The 26,915-nt window shown below is 43.1% G+C and overlaps 1 protein-coding gene across 1 annotated transcript in view; it reads left to right on the forward strand.

Moving 5' to 3' along the window:
- LOC126163197 (cytochrome P450 9e2-like) overlaps positions 1-19,078 on the forward strand; it is a 56,900-nt gene extending 37,822 nt beyond the window's left edge. The window contains exons 6-7 of the mRNA XM_049920150.1: positions 1,582-1,851; positions 18,446-19,078. Coding sequence (XP_049776107.1) covers positions 1,582-1,851; positions 18,446-18,609 — 434 coding nt within the window. The 3' untranslated portion in view covers positions 18,610-19,078. The remainder of the gene's footprint in view (positions 1-1,581; positions 1,852-18,445) is intronic.
- Positions 19,079-26,915: the final 7,837 nt, after the last annotated feature.

Consider the following 26,915-nt stretch of genomic DNA (forward strand, 5'->3'; position numbering starts at 1 on the left):
GCTGACAACTGTATACCTGCTCTTTCTAGCAGAAACATATCCTAGCATTCTTAAATGATTTATTAACTTCTGTAATAAAAGTTGCTATAATGACATAAGGGTCGCTAATCACCGTTTCTAGAACGACGTTGCGTTAAGGTCAGACCTATTTGTAGCTACAAGGTCTAAAATATTTGCTTTGCATGTGGGCTGCTGAACTAGCTGCTCAAGACAGTTTTCGGAAAACGTGTTCAAAAGTACTTCGCACGACTGTCTGTTTATACCCGCTGCAATGAATCCATAGACATCCCAGTCTATACTCGGTAGAGTAAAGTCGCCTCCAACCAATATTGCGTGACCGTAGACTTTCTTTGAATGACTCTAGACCTATCAGCAGAATCGGGTGCCCGGTAATAACATCCAACTATCAACTTGGTTTCATTTAGACCTATTATACGCAACTAGATAACTCCACTGTCACACTCAACTGAGACCTCAATGGAGACAGTATTTTTGTCTGTTGCAATGAACGCTACCTCTTCTATGGCCTCTAAACTGTCTTTCCGATATACGATCCATGACTCGCTAAATATCTCAGAGCTTTCCACTTCGTATTCCAGCTAGCTCTGAGTCACGAGAATAATTTGAGGGCGATAACTTTCCTGGAGGGCAGTAAATTCGGTAACTTTGTACGAATACTTCGACAATTTACTGATAAACTTTTGAGAGTCTAAGTGGTCTATGTGCGTGTCGTTTGGCGTTGTTGTACAGAGCACCTCAAACTACTGCCTAAGATTAAAAAAAACGGCGTGCCTTCAGGAAGTACTCTGCTTTCTGAGTAGCTCCTTCCTTTGAGTAGCGCACTGCTGACCTGTCAGGAGAAGTCCTACATTTGCGCACTCCATAATGCATGTCAACGAGGCAGTCACAGATTCGAAGAAATGTTTGGTTCAGACCCTCCAGTTGGCTCTAAACCAAAGGACCCCGATCAACTCTGCACAATGCTGGGAACTGTTATTTCTGCTTGCACCCCACGCGAAAGGCTAGAGGCCTTCACCACCTGCGCCAGGAAATGAAAAGTAGTGGTACGGAGTACCCTCCGCCTAGCGCCGTACGGAATTTTGATGTAGATGTAGCTTCTTCGCAATAGCTTCTCTTCCCTCATCTCTACGACTGAGCACACTTGCGCCAACGGACTTTAGTGACATGGCCAGCGTGTTTACTGCAGCGATATGAGAAAAATAATACTTATCCTATCAATTACATTTTGATAAACACTACTTACTGAAAAAATTCATTAATAGGTATATTTACAAAAAATGGTTATAAACTCGACAATTCAAGTATCTGAAAAGTACGTGAGGCAATGGGCTGTAGTCTTACAATCTGCCTTCAATCTCTGACTGTTCGCCGACCCGTCTCCGATGCTCTGCGCGACGTTTGCGTGACCACGAATCAGGGTGTTCCCTGGCCCCACCCACCTCACCATCACTTGCAGCGTCTCGCGGAGTCCAATCTACGCCCAGGAATGCTCACAACGGCCACCTGTAACCTTTTGAGGAGTAAACACCAGTTTCCGCGGCCGCGCCGCTGTGTTCGCAGAGAGCCTGCGCATGTACGCGCCGCTGCCGTCCCTGGACCGCCAGTGCGTCCGCCCCTACAGGCTGCCGGCGGCGGGGAGGGGGAGCTGTCCAGGGCTGGAGCTGCGGCCCGGAGACGGCATCTGGCTGCCGGTGCACGCCATCCACCACGACGCTCAGTACTTCCCAGATCCCGACCGCTTCGACCCGGAACGCTTCAGTCCGGAGAACAAGCACCTCATCAAACCGTTCACGTACTTTCCGTTCGGCTGTGGACCACGTTTCTGCATTGGTAAGTTTTTTTTCTGGCTTTCCCGTTTGTAAATCTCGTTCGTTTCGATTCAATACGTGAGTGATTCCAGAAGCGTCATACCGTGTAACATACGACTGGGGCCGTCTCAGACATACACAACCGACTCTCACAATTCTGACAGGTGTGTATCAAGACACACATTGCGAGTTTATCCGTCTAGTACATTCACCAGCCAAATTAATAGTCACCCCTTTAAAAGAGTACGTTGGTCGCTTTGGAGAGCTGTAGATGATGTAAAAGAGGTACCAGGTCACATGACCTCCCGCCGCCGATGTAGGTAATGGCAATGAAACGGTATGTAAGTTCAGCTAGACTGAATGGAATCAGCGCAGTAACATGGGTCGACGTGGCAGATTGGTTGGTTGGGTGGTTCGGGTGAGGGAAACAAAGAGTGAGATCATTGGTCACATCGGAAATGGGAAGGATGGCGAAGGAAATCGGCCTTGCCCTTTCACAGGAACCATCCCTGCATTCGCCTGAAGCGATTTTGGGGAAATCACGGAAAACCTAAATTTGGATGGCCGGACGCGGGTCTGAACCGTCGTCCTCCCGAATGCGAGTCCAGTGTGCTAACCACTGCGCCACCTCGTTCGGTGGCAGATTGGCAGAAAGAAGTTACCGTATTTGGACCTGCCCATGACAATACTGTGGACGACCGTTTCTTGGTGTATCAGAACGGACTGTCCAACACCTTTACAAGGGCTGATGTACCAATCGTAACCACGCGACATGGCTTAAGGACAGTCGTCGTAAGAGCACTCCAACCGACTGGAACTTGATACGACTTACATGTATCAAGTCCGCAGTTCGTGGTCGTGCGGTAGCGTTCTCGCTTCCCACGCCCGGGTTCCCGGGTTCGATTCCCGGCGGGGTCAAGGATTTTCTCTGTCTCGTGATGACTGGGTGTTGTGTGCTGTCCTTAGGTTAGTTAGGTTTACGTAGTTCTGAGTTCTAGGGGACTGATGACCATAGATGTTACGTCCCATAGTGCTCAGAGCCATTTGAACCATTTTTACATGTATCAACCATGACAATCGGTATCAAACCCAACAGGTAATGCTACTGCCGCTAAACGGGGGTACATTTCAAGCAGCGGCCACTCTGAAGGGACCTGTATGTAAATCGATGTCTGGAGTCGGGAACCACGCAAAAGAGCAATGCTCAAATTGCCAAAAAATGTTGCACGTCGTCATCAGGCAAACAGGACAGAACACGTACGGTAGCTAAAAGGAGGAGTAATATGTAATCCCGACGTCGAATGCATCGATGGCCTAATGAGACATTTTATCCACCGTTTACGGAGTGCAGTTCGCGGCGGCGGTGAGTCTGTGATGCTTCTGACGTGTTTTTCATACCAAGACTCGAGCCAGGATTATTCAGGTGAACCAGGATGTCAATTTAACATCGTCCACGATCCGGTGTTACTCTTTTTTCTGCATCTTCATGATGAGCATGCTGCAGACACATCAGTCTTCCAAGATGACAACAGCCACGTTCACAGGGCTGTACGAATACGTTCCTGGTTCGACGAACACTGAGGCGCCGCATCGCCCTTCGAATGACCCGCTCAACGACCCCCATCGTTGTCACACAGACGATGTCTGGCGCCATTTGGAACGGTGGCGGGAAGCATGATGGGTGATGTTGTTATAAGATGGAAGTGTTTATTCAAGAGTCGGGCCAACAAAATGAAACAATTCACCTTATTTGCAAATTACCATTATCTAGTAGCAAGTATCACTTTGATTTATATAGTGAGACTAAGAGATGACGGCGGGGTTGGCCGAGCGGTTCTAGGCGCTACAGTCTGGAACCGCGCGACCGCTACGGGCATGGATGTGTGTGATGTCCTTAGGTTAGTTAGGTTTAAGTAGTTCTAAGTTCTAGGGGACTGATGACCTTAGAAGTTAAGTCCCATAGTGCTCAGGGCCATTTGAACCATTTTGAACTAAGAGATAAGTACAGTAAACAGATACTGAATGATGCAGGTTGCAGTAGGTTTCGGAGATTCCCCCCCCTCCCCGCCCCCCCCCCTCCGCCACACACACACACACACACACACACACACACACACACACACACACGCGCACGCTTCTCTCCAGTACTAAATTGGCGATCCCGTGATGTCTCGACAGGTATCCTATCAACCGATCCCTTCTTCTAGCCAGGTTGTGCCACATTTTTTGTTCTCACCAGTTCTATTCTGTATCTCCTTATCAGTTACGTGATCTACCCATCTAATCTTCATAGCACCACATTTAAACAGCTTTCTGTTCTCTCCTTTTCTAAACTGTTTATAGTCCACGTTTCCCTTCCATAAATGGCTACACTCCCTAGGAGGACTTTCAAGAAAGACTTTGTGACACTTAAACCTATATTCGATGTTAAAATATTTCTCTTCTTCAGAAACGTTTTTTCTTGCCATTGCTTCTGCACATTTTATATCCTTTCTACTTTGGCCATCATCAGTTATTCTGCTGCCCAAATAGCAAAACTCATCTACTACTTTAAGTGTCTCGTTTCCTAATCTAATTCCTTCAGCATGGCCTGGTCTAGTTCGACTACATTCCATGCTACTTGTTTGGCTGCTGCGTGGAAGCTACTGAAATGTGGTGCTGCAGAAGAATGCGGAAGATTAGATCGCGTAACTAATGAGGAGGTACTGAATAGAAACGGGTGAGGAAAAAAAAATTGTGGCACAAAGCAGCTGAAAGTATCAGTTGATAGGGTACATATCGAGACGCAAAAGGATCACCAATTTAGTACCGGAGGGAAATGTAGGGGGTAAAAATCGTAGAGGGACACTAAAAGATGAATACAGCAAAGAGATTCAGAAGGATGTAGGTTGCGGCACTTAAAGGCTTGCACAGGACAGAGTGGCCTGGAAATGTGCATTAAACCAATCTTCGGCCTGAAGACCACACAACATAATGTGGTGTTACCGGAGGATAACTAATATTTGTCTCTTGTGTTTATTCCGAACTGGGACATTGTAGTGCGGTTATCGATTAAGGAAAAAGAAAGTCAAAGATCAAACTGATACTGGCTATTAGATAACGGTAATTCGCAAATAAGGTGAACTGTTTATTTTGCTGGCTCGACTCTTGAATGAATACATCCAGCATATAAACATCAACCATGACTACCTACTTCGTTAACAATGCACGTTAAACTGATTGGACAATATTCAAAAGATAAAAGTGTGCAGCGTGTTCCAGAAAAAAGGGGCTTAACGATAGGCCAAAACGTCGGATCGGAAGATCCTGCAAGAATGACGCGGACTAATACCCAAGAACTTTTAGCATCGTCTTCATATGGTACCTTTCCTACTGACGTCTGCAAAGATTGAGCAGGTTTAGTGACAGTCGCTATCCGATCGCTCCGGTAATTTATTCAGTTGTTTTACGATGAACCTGTTTCATACACTAGTGACATTCCAATTTTTGTTTCGGTCAGCTCTCCCAAATTAATATGGTTGTATCTGTTGGCTGTAAGGCTTATCCCAGAACAGGAAACCTCCGCCCAAATACTTCCAATTGCGACTTTCACTACTAGTCTACAGGGTTGAGTGTGTAACCTGCACAACTCTGCAAAAATGTGCAACCTGGAGGTCTCGTTCAATAAAACTTAAGTTGTCGCCTTCATGGGGGAAGACTATAAGAGAACTAAAATGTAAATAGACAACACAGCCTTCGAGTAAATACATTCAGATACACAGGATTCATCATGTACATGGTCGGCTACATTCTAGAAAACCACATGCACCACAAAATCAGAAGCTTCAAAAAAGTCACAAAACTAATAAATGCCATCTTTTTACCATCTCCTGTTCAGCGGTACACCAGATTCAAACTATACAACACCCTGGCCGAACATAACCTTTTGTATAGCAGCGAAGCTTGGACACTCCGTAGAGATGACGAACGGAGGCTTAAGAGATGCGGTTAATGAGAAGAATTGGCTACACACTCTATAATAGCAAAATAGAACTACATAAAACTTGGAAAAACCATATACTATGGATGAAGACCGGCAGGATCCCCAAAAAATCTCCAACTGTCAGCCCTGCGGTAGAACAGATGCAGGAAGACCAGCACGGACATGGACCGAGACCATAACGCTCACTCGGTCTAATACCAGATAAGAAGAAAAGGAAGAAGAAGAAGAGTGCTCCCCCTGCCCCACTACCAGCTCGCCTGGTACATGTGTCATTACCAGAACAGCAAGTCGTTCCTTGTTGTCTAGGCCTATTTTTTGTCGGTCACGGTACGTGGGAACGAGGCATATCATGTACAGAGGGGTTCAGAAAAATTTAGAGACTCTTTGATAGTCAATATCTTCGGAACAAAATGACATATCGTTGCAATGTTGCGCGGTAGCATAGTCCATTGTTTTCTGGCGCGCGTTTTCCAGCAGACGACAGTGCAGCAATGAATGATGTAACATTGTGGTTTGAGCGATGCAAGGCCGTATTGAAGTCGTACTGGAAGTACGAAAATAAGATGGAGGTACAACGACAATGGCGTAACGTGTGCGTAACTCAGCCGCCAATAGCTACAACAATTCATTGTATTCAGGTTCAATTTGAACCTGACGTTACTGTTGAGGATGTGCATAAGGAAAGGTCTGGCCAACTAAAAACATCAACAAGTCCAGCTTCCAGTGCTACTGCTTTGCAACATTTTACTAGGTCGTCTCAAAAATCGGTGAAACAGGGTGCACATGGAAAAGAAGTAAGCCAATCAAGCATACGACGAATTGTGAAGACTGCAAAGTGGAAAGTTCACATTCCGAGATCGATGCATGCTGTGAACGAGGACGAGCCGGATCGAGCAATGGTGTACTGCGAGTGGTTTGAAGGCATGCTTTGCGAGAATGACCGGTTTTGCACGGATGGTTATCTCGTCTGACGAGGCGCAGTTCAAACTGAACGGTAGTGCCAACCGCCACAGTTGCACGTACTGGGCTCCTGACAGTCCTCTTATTCGCGTGGACAAATGTGTTAATCTGCTGGGTGTGAATGCGTGGTGTGGTCTGTCATCGAGCGATTTGACTGGCTCATTCTTCTTTGAGGGTTCCGTAATTGGTTAGCTGTATCTTCATATGCCGAAAACATCGAGTTTACCCGCCATCCGATAGGTCTTTGGAAACGAAAGATTTTACCTACAAGGTAGCACGCCGCCTACTTGGATGAAAATCGAATAGAACGATAGTTAGGTCAGATAGGAGCTGCTGAGTAACCACCACAGTCTGCGGACTTTGCAACTCTTGACCTATGGGGGACCTTAAGAAATGAACTTCGTCAACGGAGCCCAGCCAACTGAACGGCCTACGAGAAACCATCGAGGCCTCCAGTGCGCCCTCCATACCGGCAACACTGACAGCCATAGTTCGGTCAGTAGTTAAACTGCATTGACCTTGTTTGGCAGCTAATGGGGATCACTTTGAACACATAAAATAATCTTCCCCCGTGCAGCAGCTTTAACGGTATGTCATTTTGTTCCATTCCGGACCCCTCAGTACAAGTATTTTCTTCTTACTACTGTCTCAAATGAAGAGCATTAGGAAAAGAACGTGCTTTCCCACATTATGAAACTGTTCAGGAGAGCAATTTTAAAGCTTGAATCCGAATTTCAGGGGTACTAAAGGACAGAACTAATGAATACTGAAGTCATTAGAAGGACATGTTATACACTTTAAATTCAATACAGATTGATTCTTAAAGATTTAAATGTTGGTTTTATTGACTGAATATGTACAGTAATGGCATGCATTGCGAGAGAAAAACGTTTAGTTTATTTGTAGCAGAATAGACGATATTGCAAGTAAAACTGTATTTTTTGTTAGATATTGTGTCAGATTATTTTGTAGTGAAAAACAGTGATTGAAACAACGCAGAAACTTCTGTTTAAACAAATTCTCTTCGTCTTTTTAACTTCATTAGATAAAGTGATAATAAGAATAAAATGTAATATCATTTTGTCCCAACATACACCTCTCGTGTAAAACGCTCTAGCTTCTTGTCCATTATACTCCTCCAAATCTGGAGGTCCTCATAATTTTCTTTCAGTGTTGCCAGAGGTCGCGTAAAGACAATAATAATAACTTGTTATTATTAATATTATTATTATTAGCATTATATAAAATTATTCTAAAATAATATTTTATTATATTTTTATAGTTTACATCTGTAAGCAGGAGATGAATATTCTCCAGACTTCTACTCTTGAAGTCTCTATCAAGCTTTTACCGCCAATGAAATCGAAGCTCCATTATAAGTTTCTTGGTTTTGAATGATGCAGAGATGTTTTTTGTGATGACTACCTGTCTGGCGGGTGTTCTTAGGAACGAATATTTCTTCTTCAGAAATGTCTTCCAGTGTTGTATCTTTATTGACCACCATGACATCAATAGTTTACCCTGAGCTTCAAGCATTATCCGCACCCAGTCGATTAGAACATCAGCTACTGATTTTGTGTTAAACAGTCCTATATTCCTATCACATTGGATAAAAGAGTATCGTCTAATAGGGGAAGCTACTTTCAATGTCCTCAAAAGTTTCAGTTCACTCACAAGATAATTAAGATATCTTAGTACAATATAATATTCTTGTTCTGGTATGAATACAAATCACAAAAGACTTAAATATGTTTGACTTTCCTGAGCAATAATTCTGTTATGAAGTGATTTAAAAAGGAAACAACTTCATTGGCGCCTTATCTTCTAGTATTTTTCTTCCACTCTTAAGTTGTTCTAGTTGCTCTTTCATTAGATGTAGTATTCTGTAAGTTGAATGAAATAAATGGCACATAGCCTTAAAACCCCGATATCCATTTCGAAGCACCTGGTATAACATTGTTTTCTTTGTATACTGTGTCTTCCGTTAGACAGCGATAGTAAAAATATGGCGACTAGTGAACAAACAGCTTTTTGTCGTTCAGAGTTTGCAAGAACTGAATACATTGTTACAATGCAATGTGCGTTGTGTATTAAGTTCCATTATAATCCTCCAGGTGACAATAACATCCGTAGATTGTATCATTTTGAAGATACTAACTGTCTTTGCAAAAGTAAGAGTACAGGGCAACCAAGAATGACAAAAGGAAGTATTGAACAAGCGGACTTTCAGGCCTAGCCGCAAGAACCCGATTTGGAGCGCAAGTCGTGAATTATCAATCTCAGTGACGTCTGCATCGAGACTTTTAAGGAGAGGTTTAAGCTACGGCCTTACAGTTCACAACTTTAACAGGTCTGAAGCCTACAGAATACAGTTTGCGTCCAACTTTGCAAACGAAACGTTGCTGTTTGACAATGAAGATTTTCTGGATCGTATCTTCTTCAGTGATGCATCGCCATTTCGGTTGGTTGTAAATGTGAACACACACACTTTGCTTGTATGGCGGTCAACAAATCCCCACGAGATGGTGCAACTACAACGAGACTCCCTAAGTTGAAAGTTCCTTGTGCCATGTCCCAACGGAAAGTGTATCGACCTTTCCTTTTTTGTAAAGCAACTGTTAGTGGTGTTTCTTAACTTGATGCGCTACAACTGTACCTCCTGCCTCAACTGGAAGAACCTGAACCACAGAACTTTATTTGGTAGCAAGCCGGTGCGCCGCCTCACTGCCGTCACTCAACACGCGGCTGGTTAAACGACACTACACTGTTTGTAGCCGAGCGCTGGAATGGCTGAAAGGGGCCGGATGACCAAGCTTCTTTCACATGGCCTCCACGTTCACTCGATCTAACACCGTGCGATTTTTACCTTTGGAGATTCATAAAGGATCACATTGTAATGTTGTAACTCTAATTTTCTTAGCTGATGTGTAATATTGTTACTTTAATTTTGGTATACTGAAATCGGTGCTAATTGACAATGAAAGTGGGTTAAAAGCTGTGATCTGTCTGGGGACGTTAACCGTGGATTACTGGGCAACTGTTTCATCAGATATTTAGTCTAGGTTTACCAAGCAGACTAACATTAATGATAATCTTTTAATAGTCATACAAAACCGGTAATATATATATATATATATATATATATATATATATATATATATATATATATATATATATATATATATAAAAAGGAGAATTTAAATAAAAAGAAAGAAATCAGTTTATATTTGGAAATTTATTTTAAGATTGTTCATTGAAATTTCAGCATATTATACGTGAGTTATAACTGAGCTGGTGCCTTATTTACGATTGAAAAAATGTGAGATTGTAATCTTACGGAACACATAAAATATGGAGCCAAGATTGGGAGACTGCATAGAACACTGCATTCATAAAATAACACACGAAGACCATTGAAACATAAGCAAGAAGAAATTAACCACAACCAACAGATTCAGTTTTTACCCAAAGAAATTACGTTCATACCACAATCCTGTCCGTCATGTAATTACCACACACTGGTATACTAAATTCATATTAACTCTTTGTGAAGTCTTCGCAAAAAGAATAGCTGAGGGCTACTTTGATGATTACACCACATGCTTCACGTGGTCAACTTGGTTTACACAAAGCGTACAACTCCACAATAATTTTGATAATTAAAATACATTAGATCGAAAAGCAATTGACAAAAGAAAAACCTTGAACTGGTTACTAACGTCTTACTATTAACCTGATGGGTCAAACAGTTATATAAGCACGTGGTAGTGGTCTCGCAAAGTACACCCCACGTGGGCTGAACATAAAGAAAAGTTGCTATATTGAAAATATAGTCAAGACGAGACGTTATAATCACACAAGCGTTCGCATTTAAGATTGATCTTAGTTAGAGTTACTGATCAACACGTAGTTCCATTTTACTCACAAAGTAGTAACAAAGCAACTACCGGAAAATAATGTGAACTTCCCATGAGAATTATATTGCGCTGCAATTTAAGATAACATCGGATATTTTTGACCTAAACCCGAAATAAAGGTGATTAAATTTTCAGTTAGGCTGAACTTAAGAAATCCATTGTCCTACGGACTTAACAGAGACGCGCTTAGCCGGAGGTCTTACCACTTCAGACGCTCGCCACGGCCACACTGCAACTGCCTACTGCCGAGCGTGCTTCCTGAGGGTGGCTCACAAAGACCAACGGAAGTGGCCAGAGGGGCAGCTTCCTATACCAACATGACAACGGACGGACAGGACCATACTAAGGATAGAAACCTCTTTGCTTTTAGGAAGTGTAGCTACCTGTTCCGACGTTGGTCCTACTGTTCTCTAGCAGACAGCCTTGTCTGCTACCCTCAAGCATGCAACTAGAAATACATATGCTCATTCATCATCTCACACAAAAGGGAAGGGGGATGACAGTATCTTATCATATACAGTATATAAAAGAAAGCGGATGTAGGTTCCGTATGAGACTGTGTGACATGAATTACATATAAGAATTACATATAAACTGTGCTTTAAAGTGTAGTAGTGTGACAGATCGTTCTTGTTTATGTGTAAAAGTAACACGTTCCACTGCTCAGTCTCCTCCCAGATAGTCAGAAACGCCACAGTACATTTAGAAGAGGAATTTATTCCATAAATGGCAACAGATTTAAGAAATTAAACATGAAAGGAATCCAACAGAGACCTTTCAACATGTATGAGCGTCCGCTAGCAGCTGATCGACCCGACTTGAGAAACACGATTGTAGTAGTTGTTGCAACAGTTTGTAACGCCGGAAATGCATATCCTCCTATTTCCATCTATTGTAATATAAATTTTTTTCCTTATTTTTGTTACCTGAAGATATGACATTTCTGTGTCTTTATACACTCCTGGAAATTGAAATAAGAAGACCGTGAATTCATTGTACCAGGAAGGGGAAACTTTATTGACACATTCCTGGGGTCAGATACATCACATGATCACACTGACAGAACCACAGGCACATAGACACAGGCAACAGAGCATGCACAATGTCGGCACTAGTACAGTGTATATCCACCTTTCGCAGCAATGCAGGCTGCTATTCTCCCATGGAGACGATCGTAGAGATGCTGGATGTAGTCCTGTGGAACGGCTTGCCATGCCATTTCCACCTGGCGCCTCAGTTGGACCAGCGTTCGTGCTGGACGTGCAGACCGCGTGAGACGACGCTTCATCCAGTCCCAAACATGCTCAACGGAGAACAGATCCGGAGATCTTGCTGGCCAAGGTAGTTGACTTACACCTTCTAGAGCACGTTGGGTGGCACGGGATACATGCGGACGTGCATTGTCCTGTTGGAACAGCAAGTTCCCTTGCCGGTCTAGGAATGGTAGAACGATGGGTTCGATGACGGTTTGGATGTACCGTGCACTATTCAGTGTCCCCTCGACGATCACCAGTGGTGTACGGCCAGTGTAGGAGATCGCTCCCCACACCATGATGCCGGGTGTTGGCCCTGTGTGCCTCGGTCGTATGCAGTCCTGATTGTGGCGCCCACCTGCACGGCGCCAAACACGCATACGACCATCATTGGCACCAAGGCAGAAGCGACTCTCATCGCTGAAGACGACACGTCTCCATTCGTCCCTCCATTCACGCCTGTCGCGACACCACTGGAGGCGGGCTGCACGATGTTGGGGCGTGAGCGGAAGACGGCCTAACGGTGTGCGGGACCGTAGCCCAGCTTCATGGAGACGGCTGCGAATGGTCCTCGCCGATACCCCAGGAGCAACAGTGTCCCTAATTTGCTGGGAAGTGGCGGTGCGGTCCCCTACGGCACTGCGTAGGATCCTACGGTCTTGGCGTGCATCCGTGCGTCGCTGCGGTCCGGTCCCAGGTCGACGGGCACGTGCACCTTCCGCCGACCACTGGCGACAACATCGATGTACTGTGGAGACCTCACGCCCCACTTGTTGAGCAATTCGGCGGTACGTCCACCCGGCCTCCCGCATGCCCACTATACGCCCTCGCTCAAAGTCCGTCAACTGCACATACGGTTCACGTCCACGCTGTCGCGGCATGCTACCAGTGTTAAAGACTGCGATGGAGCTCCGTATGCCACGGCAAACTGGCTGACACTGACGGCGGCGGTGCACAAATGCTGCGCAGCTAGCGCCATTCGACGGCCAACACCGCGGTTCCTGGTGTGTCCGCTGTCCCGTGCGTGTGATCATTGCTTGTACAGCCCTCTCGCAGTGTCCGGAGCAAGTATGGTGGGTCTGACACACCGGTGTCAATGTGTTCTTTTTTCCATTTCCAGGAGTGTATATTGTAATTGTTTTACTTTATGTGTGTGTGTGTGTGTGTGTCAATGTATAATTGGTTTGTTTTGTAAATATTATTTGTATTTTTACGCTAGGTCTTGCCTAGGGAAAACTATGCTAGGTTACAAGACACACTGATTTGGGCTTGAGAGGAACTCAACTATCGACTAGATGTGTGTTGTGGGACGAATGGTGTTCACATTGAATGCCTTTAAGAAAAACTGTATGAGTTGTTCTTTCAATTGATGTATTACTTATAATTGGAAGTTGAATGTAATAAATCCTACAAAGCCTTAAAATCCCGACATTCATTTTGAACCACGAGGTGCTACGATGGTATTACAAGTGGAATTTTTGCGTTCAGAGTGTTGCAAATTACTAGAAATTTCATTTAATTAATTATTACTGACAAAGTCTGCAATGTGTTAATATAGATTCAAAAGTTCAAAAAATCATGTACAAATGCCTTTTCTCCTACAAGGTATGACTCATTTAAATAATTTATTTATGGGCATCTCCTTATGCAATACTTATCATACATGTGTTTCATCCGCATTTCTTTAAAAATCGTCGATCGTATAATTTTGATAACCAGTTAACGATTGGAAATGTTATATTATGAAAAAATTAACAGTTTACTTGTAACACTTTCCTACTTTAGTCCCATATTTGTTTCTAGTCACAAAAACTCGTGGTTAGTTGTTTTTCATTTACTGAGATTTTTTCTACAGCTAGCTCTGTTCATTATCCATAGTTTTATCACTATGTCATATCTACAAAACGATTCTGCTGTGAGAGCAAAAATTTATGATTTGCACAGTTTGTCCAATTTATTTTGTTTATCGTCCTCAAACATTTTAAAACTGGTAGCGTTTGTAAGGACTGTCGCGTAATACAGGGTGAAGCGTCGATCCATCGAAGAAATAATGGACGAATTTACATAATGCACATCCAAGTTTATTGAAATTCTGTGTATACATTTTCATCGTACTTCAACACGACCTCCGTCCGTTTTAAAGCATTGCTTCCTTCGCTGAGGAGCAGACATTAATGTAATCCGAAACGTGCCTTATCTAATAACCGACGCTGCATCCCTGTTTCGTGCACTTAGAGCCTGAAGATCGCTTTGTTTCGTTCATCCTTCACTTCATGTACCCACAAGCAGAGAAGTCAGAGGGTGCCAAATCAGGTGAACGCGATCGCCGTAGTCTTGGTGAACCTTTACCTGTCCATCTGTTGGCGAGTTTTCCATTTACGTACTCATTATGACAGCAAAATGGGGCCGTCCTGTTGGAAAAAAACAGTATGAGGTATGCCTTCTTGCTGAAGTCGTTGTTTCAGGAATTGCTCCATCATATCGTGTTAAATGTTTGCTGTAACTGTTTTTCCGCAAAAATGAATCAAAATCATGCATTCACTTTTGGAGTGCCTATTTGCCATTCAGTGATAGCGTGTGGTGGCTCGGTATCCCATATGCAGCAGTTATGTTCTCAACCTTTCCGCAAATGTAGAACGTGGTCTCATTAATAAAGAAAAAATATTACCCATTAGGTGTTCGTTGTGCGCAACTTCTGTCAAATCGTAACAAGCAGTTTGGCAAGCTCCGCAATTTTCCGGCCTAACTTGTGAAGCACCTCAAAGTGGTACGCTTGTTTCTCTAGCATGAAGTGAAAAACACCCAAATCCGTTGATTTTGGCGCGTCTAACTCGATGGTTAAAGGTGATTTGATGCATTGGAATTTGCTTCGATTGTTTCTCTGACACGCTGAAGAGTGTCTTGTGGTTCAGGAGGCCTTCCAGATCGTGACTCACCTCTTGTTGGTGCCGGCTTGTGAAATCTCGAAGTAAACTCCGGTTGCATCTCCAGACTGTGCAATCGCGTCATAACAAAAGCCACACATTCTTCTACCGCAAGCATTCTTCTCGATTGCTCTTAAAAAGAAAAAAATAGGCACTGAAATGTATTATAATTATGTATTATGTAAATACAGCCATTATTTCTTAGAAATGGTTCGAGACTTTATGACCAACATGTATTACGTTCAAAAAATGGTTCAAATGGCTCTGAGCACTATGGGACTTAACATTTGAGGTCATCAGTCCCCTAGAACTTAGTACTACTTAAACCTAACTAACCTAAGGACATCACACACATCCATGCCTGAGGCAAGATTCGAACCTGTGACCGTAGCCCCCGCGCGGTTCCAGACTGAAGCGCCTAGAACAGCTCGGCCACCCTGGCCGGCATTTCGTTCATTAACCCATATTTCATTGCGTGTCAAAGCAAAAAAAAGTTGGGATTATTGGAGAATCAAGTAAACAATTATGATTGATTTTAACCTGATAATTAACAATAAAATATAATGGTCACAATGTTACCATCAGAAAACAGGACTGAAACTTCAAGTTTATTTTAATGCTCAATTACATATCATGGCTCACAGATGCTACTGTATTTCTTCATCAAAGGTCAGGTTTCTATTACACAGTGCGACGGGGCGGTAAATAAAGTGCGGTTGAAGAGTTCACACGAATGTGCATATACAAATGTTCGTTAAAAAATGTTAATGCAAATTTTGTCTCTCACGTATGTGTCAGGGAATGATTTTCACAGTTGGTGCATTAGTACACTGTTCCACACCCGCGCATTAGTTATAGTTTTTGAATTAATATTCATGAGTACAATTTATGCTAGGGAACAAAAATTAGGCGATTGTTATAGCAAAATTAGTTTTTTCACGACACGGTTCAATCACTATTTATTGGCGTTGTCCTTTTCTTTCACATATTGAAATTAGCACTGGTGAGACGGTTTACGGCTTTACTTTAATAATAGTTTGACTCCGAGCCCCAAATATCAGTAATGTAAGCTGCTATGATCGAAAATTGCTCAATCAGTTCGAACAGAACCGCAAGTCCCACTATCCTATTTGTTCTAGCAGTTTTGGCACGAAATCACAGATCGCCACATGTTCACTTATGCCAATGTATACCTCGTAATTCGTACTCACACAAATAATCGTAGCACTTCCAATTCACCAAATATATGCTCGCACACTTGCGCTATTAAACAATACTCTTTGTCGAAATAAATCGGCGCGAAAAACATTCTTGCTCAGACGACCACATGGGCCACCCAAAACTGGGACTTGCTCGCCGCCCACCAACGCCCCCGACTGCCGTACGACTGACCAACGACTCACCCCTGGCCAAGATGGCCGCTCGCTTATATAGGCCCGGATGTCCAACCCCCTGGTTATTTGAGTACCAGTCTCACCAGTTAAGGTTACAAATTTTGATACATACATCCCTCGACAGAAATAAGTACACTATAGGAACCGCGCTAAAAAGTACATCTTATTTACTGTAGTACATTAATTTTTAGGATTATTCTATCGTCCGTATATCAAGTTGTAGTTTTTGCCACTAAGCGCAAATTTGTTTGTTTACATCTGTGCTGCAAAGTTTTAACATAGAACTGCATGTAGCAACATTTTTGGCGTAATCTATAGCGATCTACACATTGCGCTGCTCAAAATCTTCATATCTATAATAATAAATTAATTATGGGCGATAAATGTTAATAATAATTTGCAAACATTGAAAACTTTTGCTAGGTACATGTATAGTAAAACTTAACTAGTTTAAAATACGTGTGATGGCACCCAAAATATTATATAGTGCCGTTCTTTACGTCATGAATTTTCTATTGAGTTTTATTAATAATTTTGCCTCAAAGTTTGTTTATTGCTCTTTACGTGCTTAATTATTTTTGAACCTTAACATATGAGTGCGGCACTCGACCCGCTGCGACGAGACGTTTTTAATGAGTGCTCGCTCATCCCTGTACGTTGTTTTTTACTATTTTTATTAATCTTTCAGTATTCCTGATATTAACCGATTTTGAGGTTACTATAACTTTTGCGTCTCGTGACTTGAAATAAAGATCGATCTTTCAGAAGGTGCATATTGCTGACCACAATCCACTGCCGCATCGCTCTTCTCCGTAAGCTACACAGTTTCCGCGTAATGCGCGAAAAACCAAACAACGCCCCAAGCTGCGGGCCACGTGGCCGCCCGGCGGCGAACACCATCCCACCGACTCGTTGCAAATCTCGCGCGGGCGCGCCACGCGCCTCCGCGAATCGCGCACCGTGTAGCGCGCTCGCTCTCCACAAAACAGTCCTTGCATACTAGAAATATTCACCTAGTAACGGGTGGTTTGTACCGTCACAATACCCCCACTTGCTAGCGCATGCACGCACTAAATGCGGCAGCAAGTAACACCAACAGAACAAGGACCAAAAAACGAAAAACGTCAGGTAAATATCGCCACTAAAATGAATACGTCAAAAACTACGGTCACTCGTTCAGAAGAAGGGATATGTTTTACAGTATCTAAGACGAAACAGTGCATATAGGTCAAAGTTATGTATTTTAGAGCCCATATTTAACACTTTTTTTGTTTTGATCCATATTACCACCTCTGAAATTTGCGTAAATTACAATTTTAGGAACAACAGTACCAATTCGAGTATTCCAAAGGTATCAGAACGATTTTTGCTTATAATTTTCGACTCGGCCTTTTCGGACTAGGGTGCCTTATGTCAAATTGATGCAGTTGCCCTCCTTCATCATATCTGAAAGTTTGTAGCGGAGTCACTCTGAACCCCATTAAATAGGTGGGAATAAAAGTACGGAACGATTTATAGTGGAATGTTCACATGAAACGAACTGTAGCAAAGGCAGATGTCAGACTGCAGTTCATTAGAAACATCCTCAGGGAATGTAGTCCACTCGGGAAGAAGGCAGCTGACAAAAATCTCATTCGACCGTGACGAGTATTGCTCGTCAGTCCGGGATCCTTTCCAGGTAGGGCTGATAGAGAAAATAAGATCCAAATAAGAGCAACGCGTTTCGTCACAGGTTTCTTTAGTAAGAGAAGCCGTCACGGTGATGCTCATCCAACTATAGTGATAGACGTTACAAGAGAGGCCGTTTGCATCACTGTGCCGTTTGCTATTAAAATTCCGAGATCGTTCTTTCCTAGAAAGTTACCCACATTGCTCCTTTCTGTCTCACGAAGGGACCATGTCTTTTAAATTAGATATAGTTCACACAGGGGCCTACCAGCCACCGTTCTACAAACAGTACCAGCCGCCATTCGACATAAGATGGCGTTCAGAGAATAAATATAGTACCCAAGTCCCAATTAAATAAAAGACGGGAGTTCTTCTCCCCCTTCAGTATGGCAAAACATACGCCTGCGTGCAAAACGAGCCCTATTGGAAGAAGCTGAGAGAATGATACTCTTTAGTCGAAATTTTTTTCTGTTTTTACGTATATTGCTCACCTGCTTCCTCATGTTTTGTTGTTGCAGCTCAGAGGTTCGCACTGATGGAGACGAAGGTGGTGCTGCTGCACCTGCTGTCCAGATTCAGCCTGCAAGTGGTTCCCAAAACCCCGGTGCCGCTCAAAATTCAGCCAAAGCCAAATCTCTTGATCCAAGGTGGGGCTTGGCTGGGCCTTCGACGCCGGACTTGACTGATTGAGTGCAGAAACGAAACTTAGTCTATGGCGACCTCAGCAGTGTATCACATTAAGCGTAATGCACAAGAAAAACCGAAAGTTAATGCCACTTATTGAAATATTTACTTGTCGGATCAAAGAAAAGTTTCATATTATGCGGTATGACATTAATTGAACTTTGCTGTTTTAAAATAGCCAGGGATATTCGAAGTATACCGCCATATTATTCACTCAGATGAGTTTTCGAGGTAATTAGTTTTCTTGCTTTCAGACGAGATATTCCTGATTTGACAAACATCTTTCTTAATCTCTAGCCTATGTAACTTCTTTATACTGTTTTATGACAGTAATTAGAGTCTTCTACATTATCTGTTACATGTTGCAGATTACGCTGTCTTGTCACGAATTTCACAGATTTTGTCTCGGTGGCCGAGTTGGTGAGGAGTGGCGTTGAGACGCTACCTGTCAGCCGGTCCCGTAAGGCGGAGGGACACGACGGCTGCTGGTTACCTCGCCACGTGAGACTCTGCCGCCAGCGGACCAGCCCACCAGCCTCGTCACTCACTGGCGGGCTGTTCTTCCACAGGAAAGTGACGGCTCGAGAGTGGGTGCTCTACCAGGTGGACGGGCAGTCAGTGGGCAGCTCAGACCCCAGTCTGGACTCAGTCACAGCCGCTATATCACCGGTAATGCTGGCGGCATCACAGAAATTCACCCACACTAAAACTGCAGCGACAGTGCGAATATTTTGACGAAAAAGTAATAAAGAGTAAACACCTACAAAATAATTGATGATCGGTATTTGGCAAGCAGGATGGAAGTATATGGAAGGGGAAGGGAAATGTATGGAAATTATCAGACTTACTCAACCAACTGAACGCACAGCGAGAGTTATATGAAGATAGAAGTTTCAGGACATTATACTCGCTGAGTTACGTTAAATGAGTGAGGGAAAAATTAGTATTCCAGAGTAGGAGAGAGGTAGCGGGGATTGAGGCACGTTCACGCACGGTCCGCTTTTAGGCAGAGCAGTTTCTTCCCGAAGCGCTGCCGATAATGGATGACAAGTGCTGCCACAAGTTTCGTGGCTTCACCACAGTGAACATCATATTTGTATGAGCAAGGTGAGTAAATTTTGATACTCGAATATCGAAGCTCCTAGGGAGCACCACCTTTAGAATTGACAATAGGTGAAATTACACTGATCAGCCACTACTTTAAGACCACCTACCTAGCAGCCGGTGTGTCCACTTTTGGTACGGATAACAGTGGCGGCGCGTCGTGACCTGGAAGCAGCGAGACCCCGGTAGGTCGCTGGGGGGAACTGGCACGTCAGCGGCACGCACGAGTCACGCAGTTCCCGTAAATTCCGGGGAGAAGGGCGGTGAGCTCTGACGCCACCTTCAACCACATCAACTGCAACTCTCCGCTGTGTTCCTCGAACCACTCCGTCACACTCGTGGCTTCGTGACATGGAGCATTATCTTGCTGAAAAATGCCACTGCCGTCGGGAAACATGATCGTCATGAAGGAGTGTACACGGTCTGCAACCAGTTTACGATACTGCTTAGCTGCCTTATACGAGCTCCTCCGGACCCATGCATGCGCACGTGAATGTTCTCCAGAGCATAATGGAGCCGCTGCCACCTTGTCTTAGTACGGGCGTGAAAGAACTGTTCACCTAGAAGATGAAAGATTCGCGCCCTCCCATCGGCAAGAAGGTATCGGAATTCATCAGATCGTGTAACGCTCTGCCTCCGCGCCAGTGTCCAGTGTCGGTGGTCTTCTGCCCATTTCTGTCGTAGTTGCCGGTGTCGTGGTGTTAACACTGGCACATGCACGGGTCGTCGGCTGCGGAGGCCCACCGTTAGGAGTGTTCGGTGCACTGTGTGTTCAGACACACTTCTGCTGTGCCCAGCAGTAAAATCTGATGCTAGTTTCGCCACAGTTCGCCGGATGTTCTGTTCCACCAGTCTGCCCAGCCTGCGATGTCCAACATCTGTAATGAAGGCTGGCCGCTCAACGCCACGACAGCTGTACATGGCTTCACCTTGGTTTCACCAAGTGTTGAAGACACCACAGGACTCCTCGAACATCCGACAGGTCGTGCGCAGTTTCCGAAATGCTCGTACCGCACCTCCAGGCCACCACAGCCTGCCCTCGGTCAAACTCAGACCGCTCGCTTTCCCCATTCTACACACGGACAGAACGCCCACTGGTGCCACGTGCACACTGCGTGCGCCTGACCAGCGGTCAGTCCTCGCCAGCAGACGATGCCATCGCCGGGACGGCTTTATATCGGTAGTTGGCAGATGGTTACAATCTTCTGGCTGATCAGTGTATCTGCGTTTACAGGAAATTATGCCGCATTACAAGATACATTTGTACAACGTGAAAGCCTCAGAGTTACTACTGTAGTTTCGAAACTAATTCTAACACGACGATTTAGCACGTTTACGCACTGTTTTGCTTTGCAGTCCAAACTGATATGCCAGTCAAGAAAACTTCAAGACAGTTGCAGACACAATCTAAAAAAGTGGCAGCACAGGAGAATAAGAGATAGAAATTACTAAAAAAGTTATTTGAACGTAATGAATTTCAAGGGGAAAGAATTAATTTTATGAGATCAACGACTGATAAGGGCAAGAAATTCCTAGAAGCAAGAACAAGGAAAAATGTGGGTAGGCCTCCTCTGACGTCACCAGGCTAGCATTCTGTCGAAAGACAGGTCTTTCACAAGGTAACTCTCCAAGCTCTCCTGTCTTCCGCCACCTTTTTCGGGTCCGCTTCACTTTATGTCGTCTATCCTTTTGTCTCTCCTCCTTCATCTCCGTCTCCTCTTTCGAACCAATCCTTTCAAAGCGTCAGTTAACAAGCACTCCCATCTCAACGAATGTCCCATACAGTTCTTTTGGAACCAGCAGACGTCTGGTGAAGAGAATGAACGCTGTCTTTGTATTTATTGATTGAAAAGATACAACCAATCAAAAAAAAAAAGAGATCACGAATGGTTCCACAGCTTTAGATGTAAAAGGTGAGCTCACGACGAATGTATCATTGTAAATACATTTTTCGTGTGAAACTCGGACAATGATAATGAATGGTCGTTTAATTAGCATTCAGACTTCTGAATAGGCCATAGCACGCTAACAGCTGGAATTTCGCAGGAAAAATTATTTCCACTATAATTTTTGTGTTTTTTTATATTAATTGATGTAAGTAAACCTGTATCAAATAAATTTAAAAACTTTACTAGTGCGTTTTATTTACTCATTAGTGTGTTCTATGATACGCGTAAATGGACTCTCATAGGTGCGTAATCCTGCCCTACACCTGGTGTACGTTTACGCACTCCACCTCAGCCTATGTAAAATAGTTTCCCGCTCTTAAATGTAATGGAGAGTCAAAAGTATGTATTCCAATTTCTACTTTAAAATCGTGTTGTAAAGTTAAACAATATTAAACACGACAAATCTAAACTTTTTTTTTAAATTCCGAAAGAAATCCTCGTAATTGTGCCTCGTCTCCCTAGTGTCAGACGTAAAGCTATGACGCGACGGATAGCAGGGGGACGACGTGCTGGGCATTTGCCCGCGAAAGACAAAAGTTGTGGGTTCCAGTCTCGCCATGATTTAATCTGCAACGAAACTCCAGAGCTGGTGTTCGTGCAACAACGACGGGTCGTGCAAGCGACCCGTAGCTCGGTTTGCATTTCTGGGCTAACGGTGGACGTCTCCATCTCTCATCTCGAACTGAATGGGAGGAAAAATCTGTGCGAAGAAACAATCAGAGGTATCCGTGCTGTCTGCGATCGCGTGCCCTGTGCATGAGATAGCGAAGTGCACCAGTGAAACAAAAGTGGGAATCACGAAGGTCCACTCCGAATGACGTCTGACCGTACACGTGAAGTCGTCTTGAGGCGCTCTGTCTGGTCCATGTTACAGCCTCTGTGGCAACCACAAGAGACGGACTGGGACGGTATGAAGTTCTGAAAATAACCTGAAAAGATAGTAACGATCTTTCCAGGTGTAAGTTTTTTTGTTTCCGCTACACCTGCTCATTAAAGCACCACTGTGGAGGCCCTGGAGAAGCGATTGTAAACAAACACAGTGGTAAGCCTTCAACAGCCTAATAGGTTAAAGATAAATCTGGTCGATTTCCGTCTGGCTGTTTTTCTGCTGAATTCTAGCACTGCGATGAAGTTCCCCCAGGAAAGAACGTCAGCCTTTCGCTAGGATAGTTCCACCACAGCGCTGCCATCTCTAGGCCTGTACACCTGTCGGATTTTTCTGTTGGGGTTTCCTATCTTTAGCCGAACTATCGTTTTCAAGGCACCACAAGCTCGCCCTTTGCCATCTCCCGTTTCCTACAATCCAAGTCAATTGCGTTGCCCCGGGCCCACACGAAATTTGTTTCGTGGACGTGGGAGTAGAATTTATTGTGAAAGCTGCGAAGAAATCGTAGAGACGTTTCTCAAAGTATTGCTGCCACAATTCAAAATGGAAATAATAAATATCCTAACAACTTAATGGAGGCCGCCAATGCTCGCTGACTTTCATGAACACAGAAAGCACAAATACAGATTAATTTTAATAAATAAAGACGTGCTGTACCAACTACTTATAATTCATACAAACGATATCATTCATAGATGTAGGATCTCTAATCGTAAAGGTACCAAATTTTTATTTTACTCTGTGCATACTTCAAGGATAGGAAGACGCTTTACAGAGTGCATTCCATCATTTAAAGAAGCTATCTGATGGAAACCACGACGGAATTTATAATGCTAATACAACGGTAATGTTCTACAGAAATAGTGCAGCCCGAACCAAAACTGTTGTTTTCGATGACAGATATTCAAAAAACTCTCATCATCCAGATATTTCGGTTTGTCAGAATTGACATGAAGCCAGTAAAGCTCTTGAAATGAAATAGTGGACTACTTTCTGGCCACCCAAAACAGCCGTTTACAGATGTAAGAAGCAAAACATGAGTCACGTACGCTAAAGACAGCAGTAAACATTTCAGACAGATAAATAAAAGAAGTAAAAACTCTAGAAGAAGACAGAGATTGCAACACATCCACAAAGTAATTGAACACGTTTACGCACGGAGCACGTTACTACTAAAGGGTGTACATAAAGCCCGAGAACATTTTCAATTATTTATTGCACAAGAACTAAACACTGTACAGATATCATACACAGTGCATTTTGAAGAGAATTATTTTTATTTTATTTATTTATTTTTTGCAAACATTCGATATGCGAACCATGAGTGACCCGGCAGACGTCAATACGGTAATCGATTTCTTGCCATACGCGTGCCTCATGGCATCGTCGACTGTGGAAGTCGCTTCCTGTATTCTCTCCCGGAGCTATGCTACATCACGTGGTAGAAGCGGTATATGCACCAGATCTTTAATGTGTCCCCACAGAAAAAAGTCTCACGGAGTGGGAATGTTTCCGCACAGTTTTGCATTGCGATCCTAACTGATACCCCAGTGAATGAAACTTTAAGACAATATCAGTTGGAACCGCAATATAAAAATGTGAGGCCACATGAGAATAAAAGGTAGCAATTGCTAAAAACGCTACTTGAATCTAGTGATTCTCAAAGAAGAAATTCTACGGAGTCAAGGACTGATAAGGGAAAGAAATTGCTGAAAGTAAGAACAAGGAAAAATGTAGATAGGTCTACTTCTGATGTCATTAGTGTTCTGACCAAAGGCAGGTTTTCAAATCGTAACTCTTCTATCTTCAGCGATACTCTTCTGGTTATTGTAATTTCCGCTCCTCCTCATGTCGTCTTCATCTTGTATCTCCTGCGTGGTCTCAGTCTGCTCCCACAAACTAGTCCTTCCAAAGCGTCTATTACCAAGCACTCCCCTCTCAACAAAAATAATCCCATCCAGTTCTTCTTTCTTTCTCTTACAACTTAGAGTAGTCTGGTGAAGAGAATGAAAATGGCTTTTGTATTTACTGACTGAAACAATACAACCAATCAAAAATAAATCAAGAATTGGTCTAGGGCTTTACTTGTAAAAGGTGGGCTCACGATGATTGTGCCACAGGAAACACATTTTTGGTGTGTATAAATTGCATCTAAAACAGTGATAATGAATAGGGCTTTAATTAATTAAGATTCATATTTCTGTGTAGGTCATATTATGCTAACAGGTCGAAGTTTACCAAAATATTTGTTTGGTACCAGACAAATTGTGTTACCATGTTCATTAGTGTAAGAAAGACTGTAATTTTGTTTCCTCCCAGTAAAACATATTTTGGAAATATTAGTAGTGCGTTTTATTTACTCATTAGCTGTGTTCTGTGTCTGCGTAAACGTGCTCCCTTAGGTGCGTAGAGTTGCCCCGCGATCGGGGTACACACACGCATCGACGTGAGTCTATATAAAATTATTTTGCACTCTTAAATCTAATATTGAGTGAGAATTATATACACCAAGTTATACTTTAGTAACCATGTCATAAGAGTAAACAATCGTAAACAAGATAAAACCAGCCAAAGAAATTCAAAAAATACCGAATATAAGTCCGCCTAAATCCGGCCTCCCTGTTCTTCCTGTTTCGCACAGTCTCCAGGACGTGGGTCGGTGTTGTTATAGTCAGAACACGATTGTGCCTTCACAACTGCCGGACGTCACAGCAATAAAATAATCTGCCTGCCAATTGTTCCCCAAGGTTACTACTGTCGCAATAGGTTATATCCGGTTGCAAGAGCATGCAAGTCACGGACATCACTGATCAGCTGAGACGTTCTTCTCGCTACTTCTTACACACATATACATCAATTCACCCTTCCTGTTTCAAAAACAAGTTTGTTAATAGTCAGTACTTCTCCGGTTTCCCTGTGCTCTTCCCCTGCTTCAGGTCAAGACAACTTCCAGTTTATCGAACACACTACTCGCGTTTTCCCCAGCAGTCCAACCCATTCCTCCCATCTTCCTACAGCTGTCTTCACCCAGTTAAATAAAATTTTTACAGTATTTACTATTAGTTAACTCATTCATTCATCTCCTTTAGCAGACAGTGTGAAATCTGCTGCATGCCTGAGCACCCAATAGTCTGATAACATCAAAATTTTCTTATTTTTAATTTGTTTCTTCATTGCAATTTACAAAAACAATAGTTCACTTCTAAAGTAGTTAAGATAGAGTACTTATTGCTGAGTTGGTAGAAGTGTGCAAAAACAATGTGTCTTCTGCATAAGCGAGAAGCCTCAAGACAGTTCTAAGTAGAATGGAGAGGTGTTAGAGAGCAACACTGTACCAAACCAAAATACCTGGGAGTCAGCCTAGATCGTACACTGTCATTTAATCCTGCTGTTATCTTCAGGTCAATATGAACTGAGAAGGAATTTGTTCTTCCATAACCGTTTAACATTTAAATGGTTTTGCTACAAGCCTGGTGACTGTTTTTCTAAACGTTCTAAATGCCTTAAATCTCAAATTTAAAAAATTACTTGTCCCCTTGCTAAAACTTAATTTGTTAGACTTCTATTCTTTGGGTCAGTACAGCGCGGGGGGTCATTCACAGAATGTGCAAATGTCAGAGTCAAGTTTTATTTGTACAAGCCTGAGGTATAAGCATAACTGTTTTTGTAGCCGAGCAAATACCTGATTCCTTATTGGTGAATGTCCGAAGCTCAAGTAACAATACAAGTCGCTCACTGCGTCCAAATTATTGTAGCACATTATCTCTAACAGATACGTTTTGTCAGTTGGTCTGTGGAGACGTAGTTCACGCACCTATCGTACTAATTTCTTTATTGTTATTATGACAAAACGAATTCTTTCCGATGAGCATTCGGAAGCATTAGTAAACGCATCTGACAGAACAAGAAAATGACACCAGTGATGACAACATTCGTGCTTTATCTCATACAGAAGAAATTTCATATATTGATACATCAAATGACAATCTGCAAGCTGTTCAACTGATTCACTCTAAAGACAAAGTATCACTTGGAGCTTTTGCAAGTTATGACAAACGATAATAAACAGAGCATTGTGGTGGAAATGACTAATATTGAGAGTCGAAGAGTTTATGGGGATAGCCGGGAAGCTTTAGATGAAATTACGCTTGAAGCTTATATTGACTTGTTATTATGGGCTTGTGTATTAGTCACATGGAGAATCAACAAAGAGTCTGTGGGATCCAGAGACAGATTGAAAGTTAGACGGTCATATTTTTCTGTAACGTTGGCTATTGATTCTGTTGTTGCATGCAAACACAAACTCTGAGACTGAGATATTATTATCGCGAGAGGTAGCGAGCAAACAGTTGCTAGCTGTTGTCC

This window comes from Schistocerca cancellata, chromosome 2, assembly GCF_023864275.1.
Source record: "Schistocerca cancellata isolate TAMUIC-IGC-003103 chromosome 2, iqSchCanc2.1, whole genome shotgun sequence".
Classification (NCBI taxonomy): domain Eukaryota; kingdom Metazoa; phylum Arthropoda; class Insecta; order Orthoptera; family Acrididae; genus Schistocerca; species Schistocerca cancellata.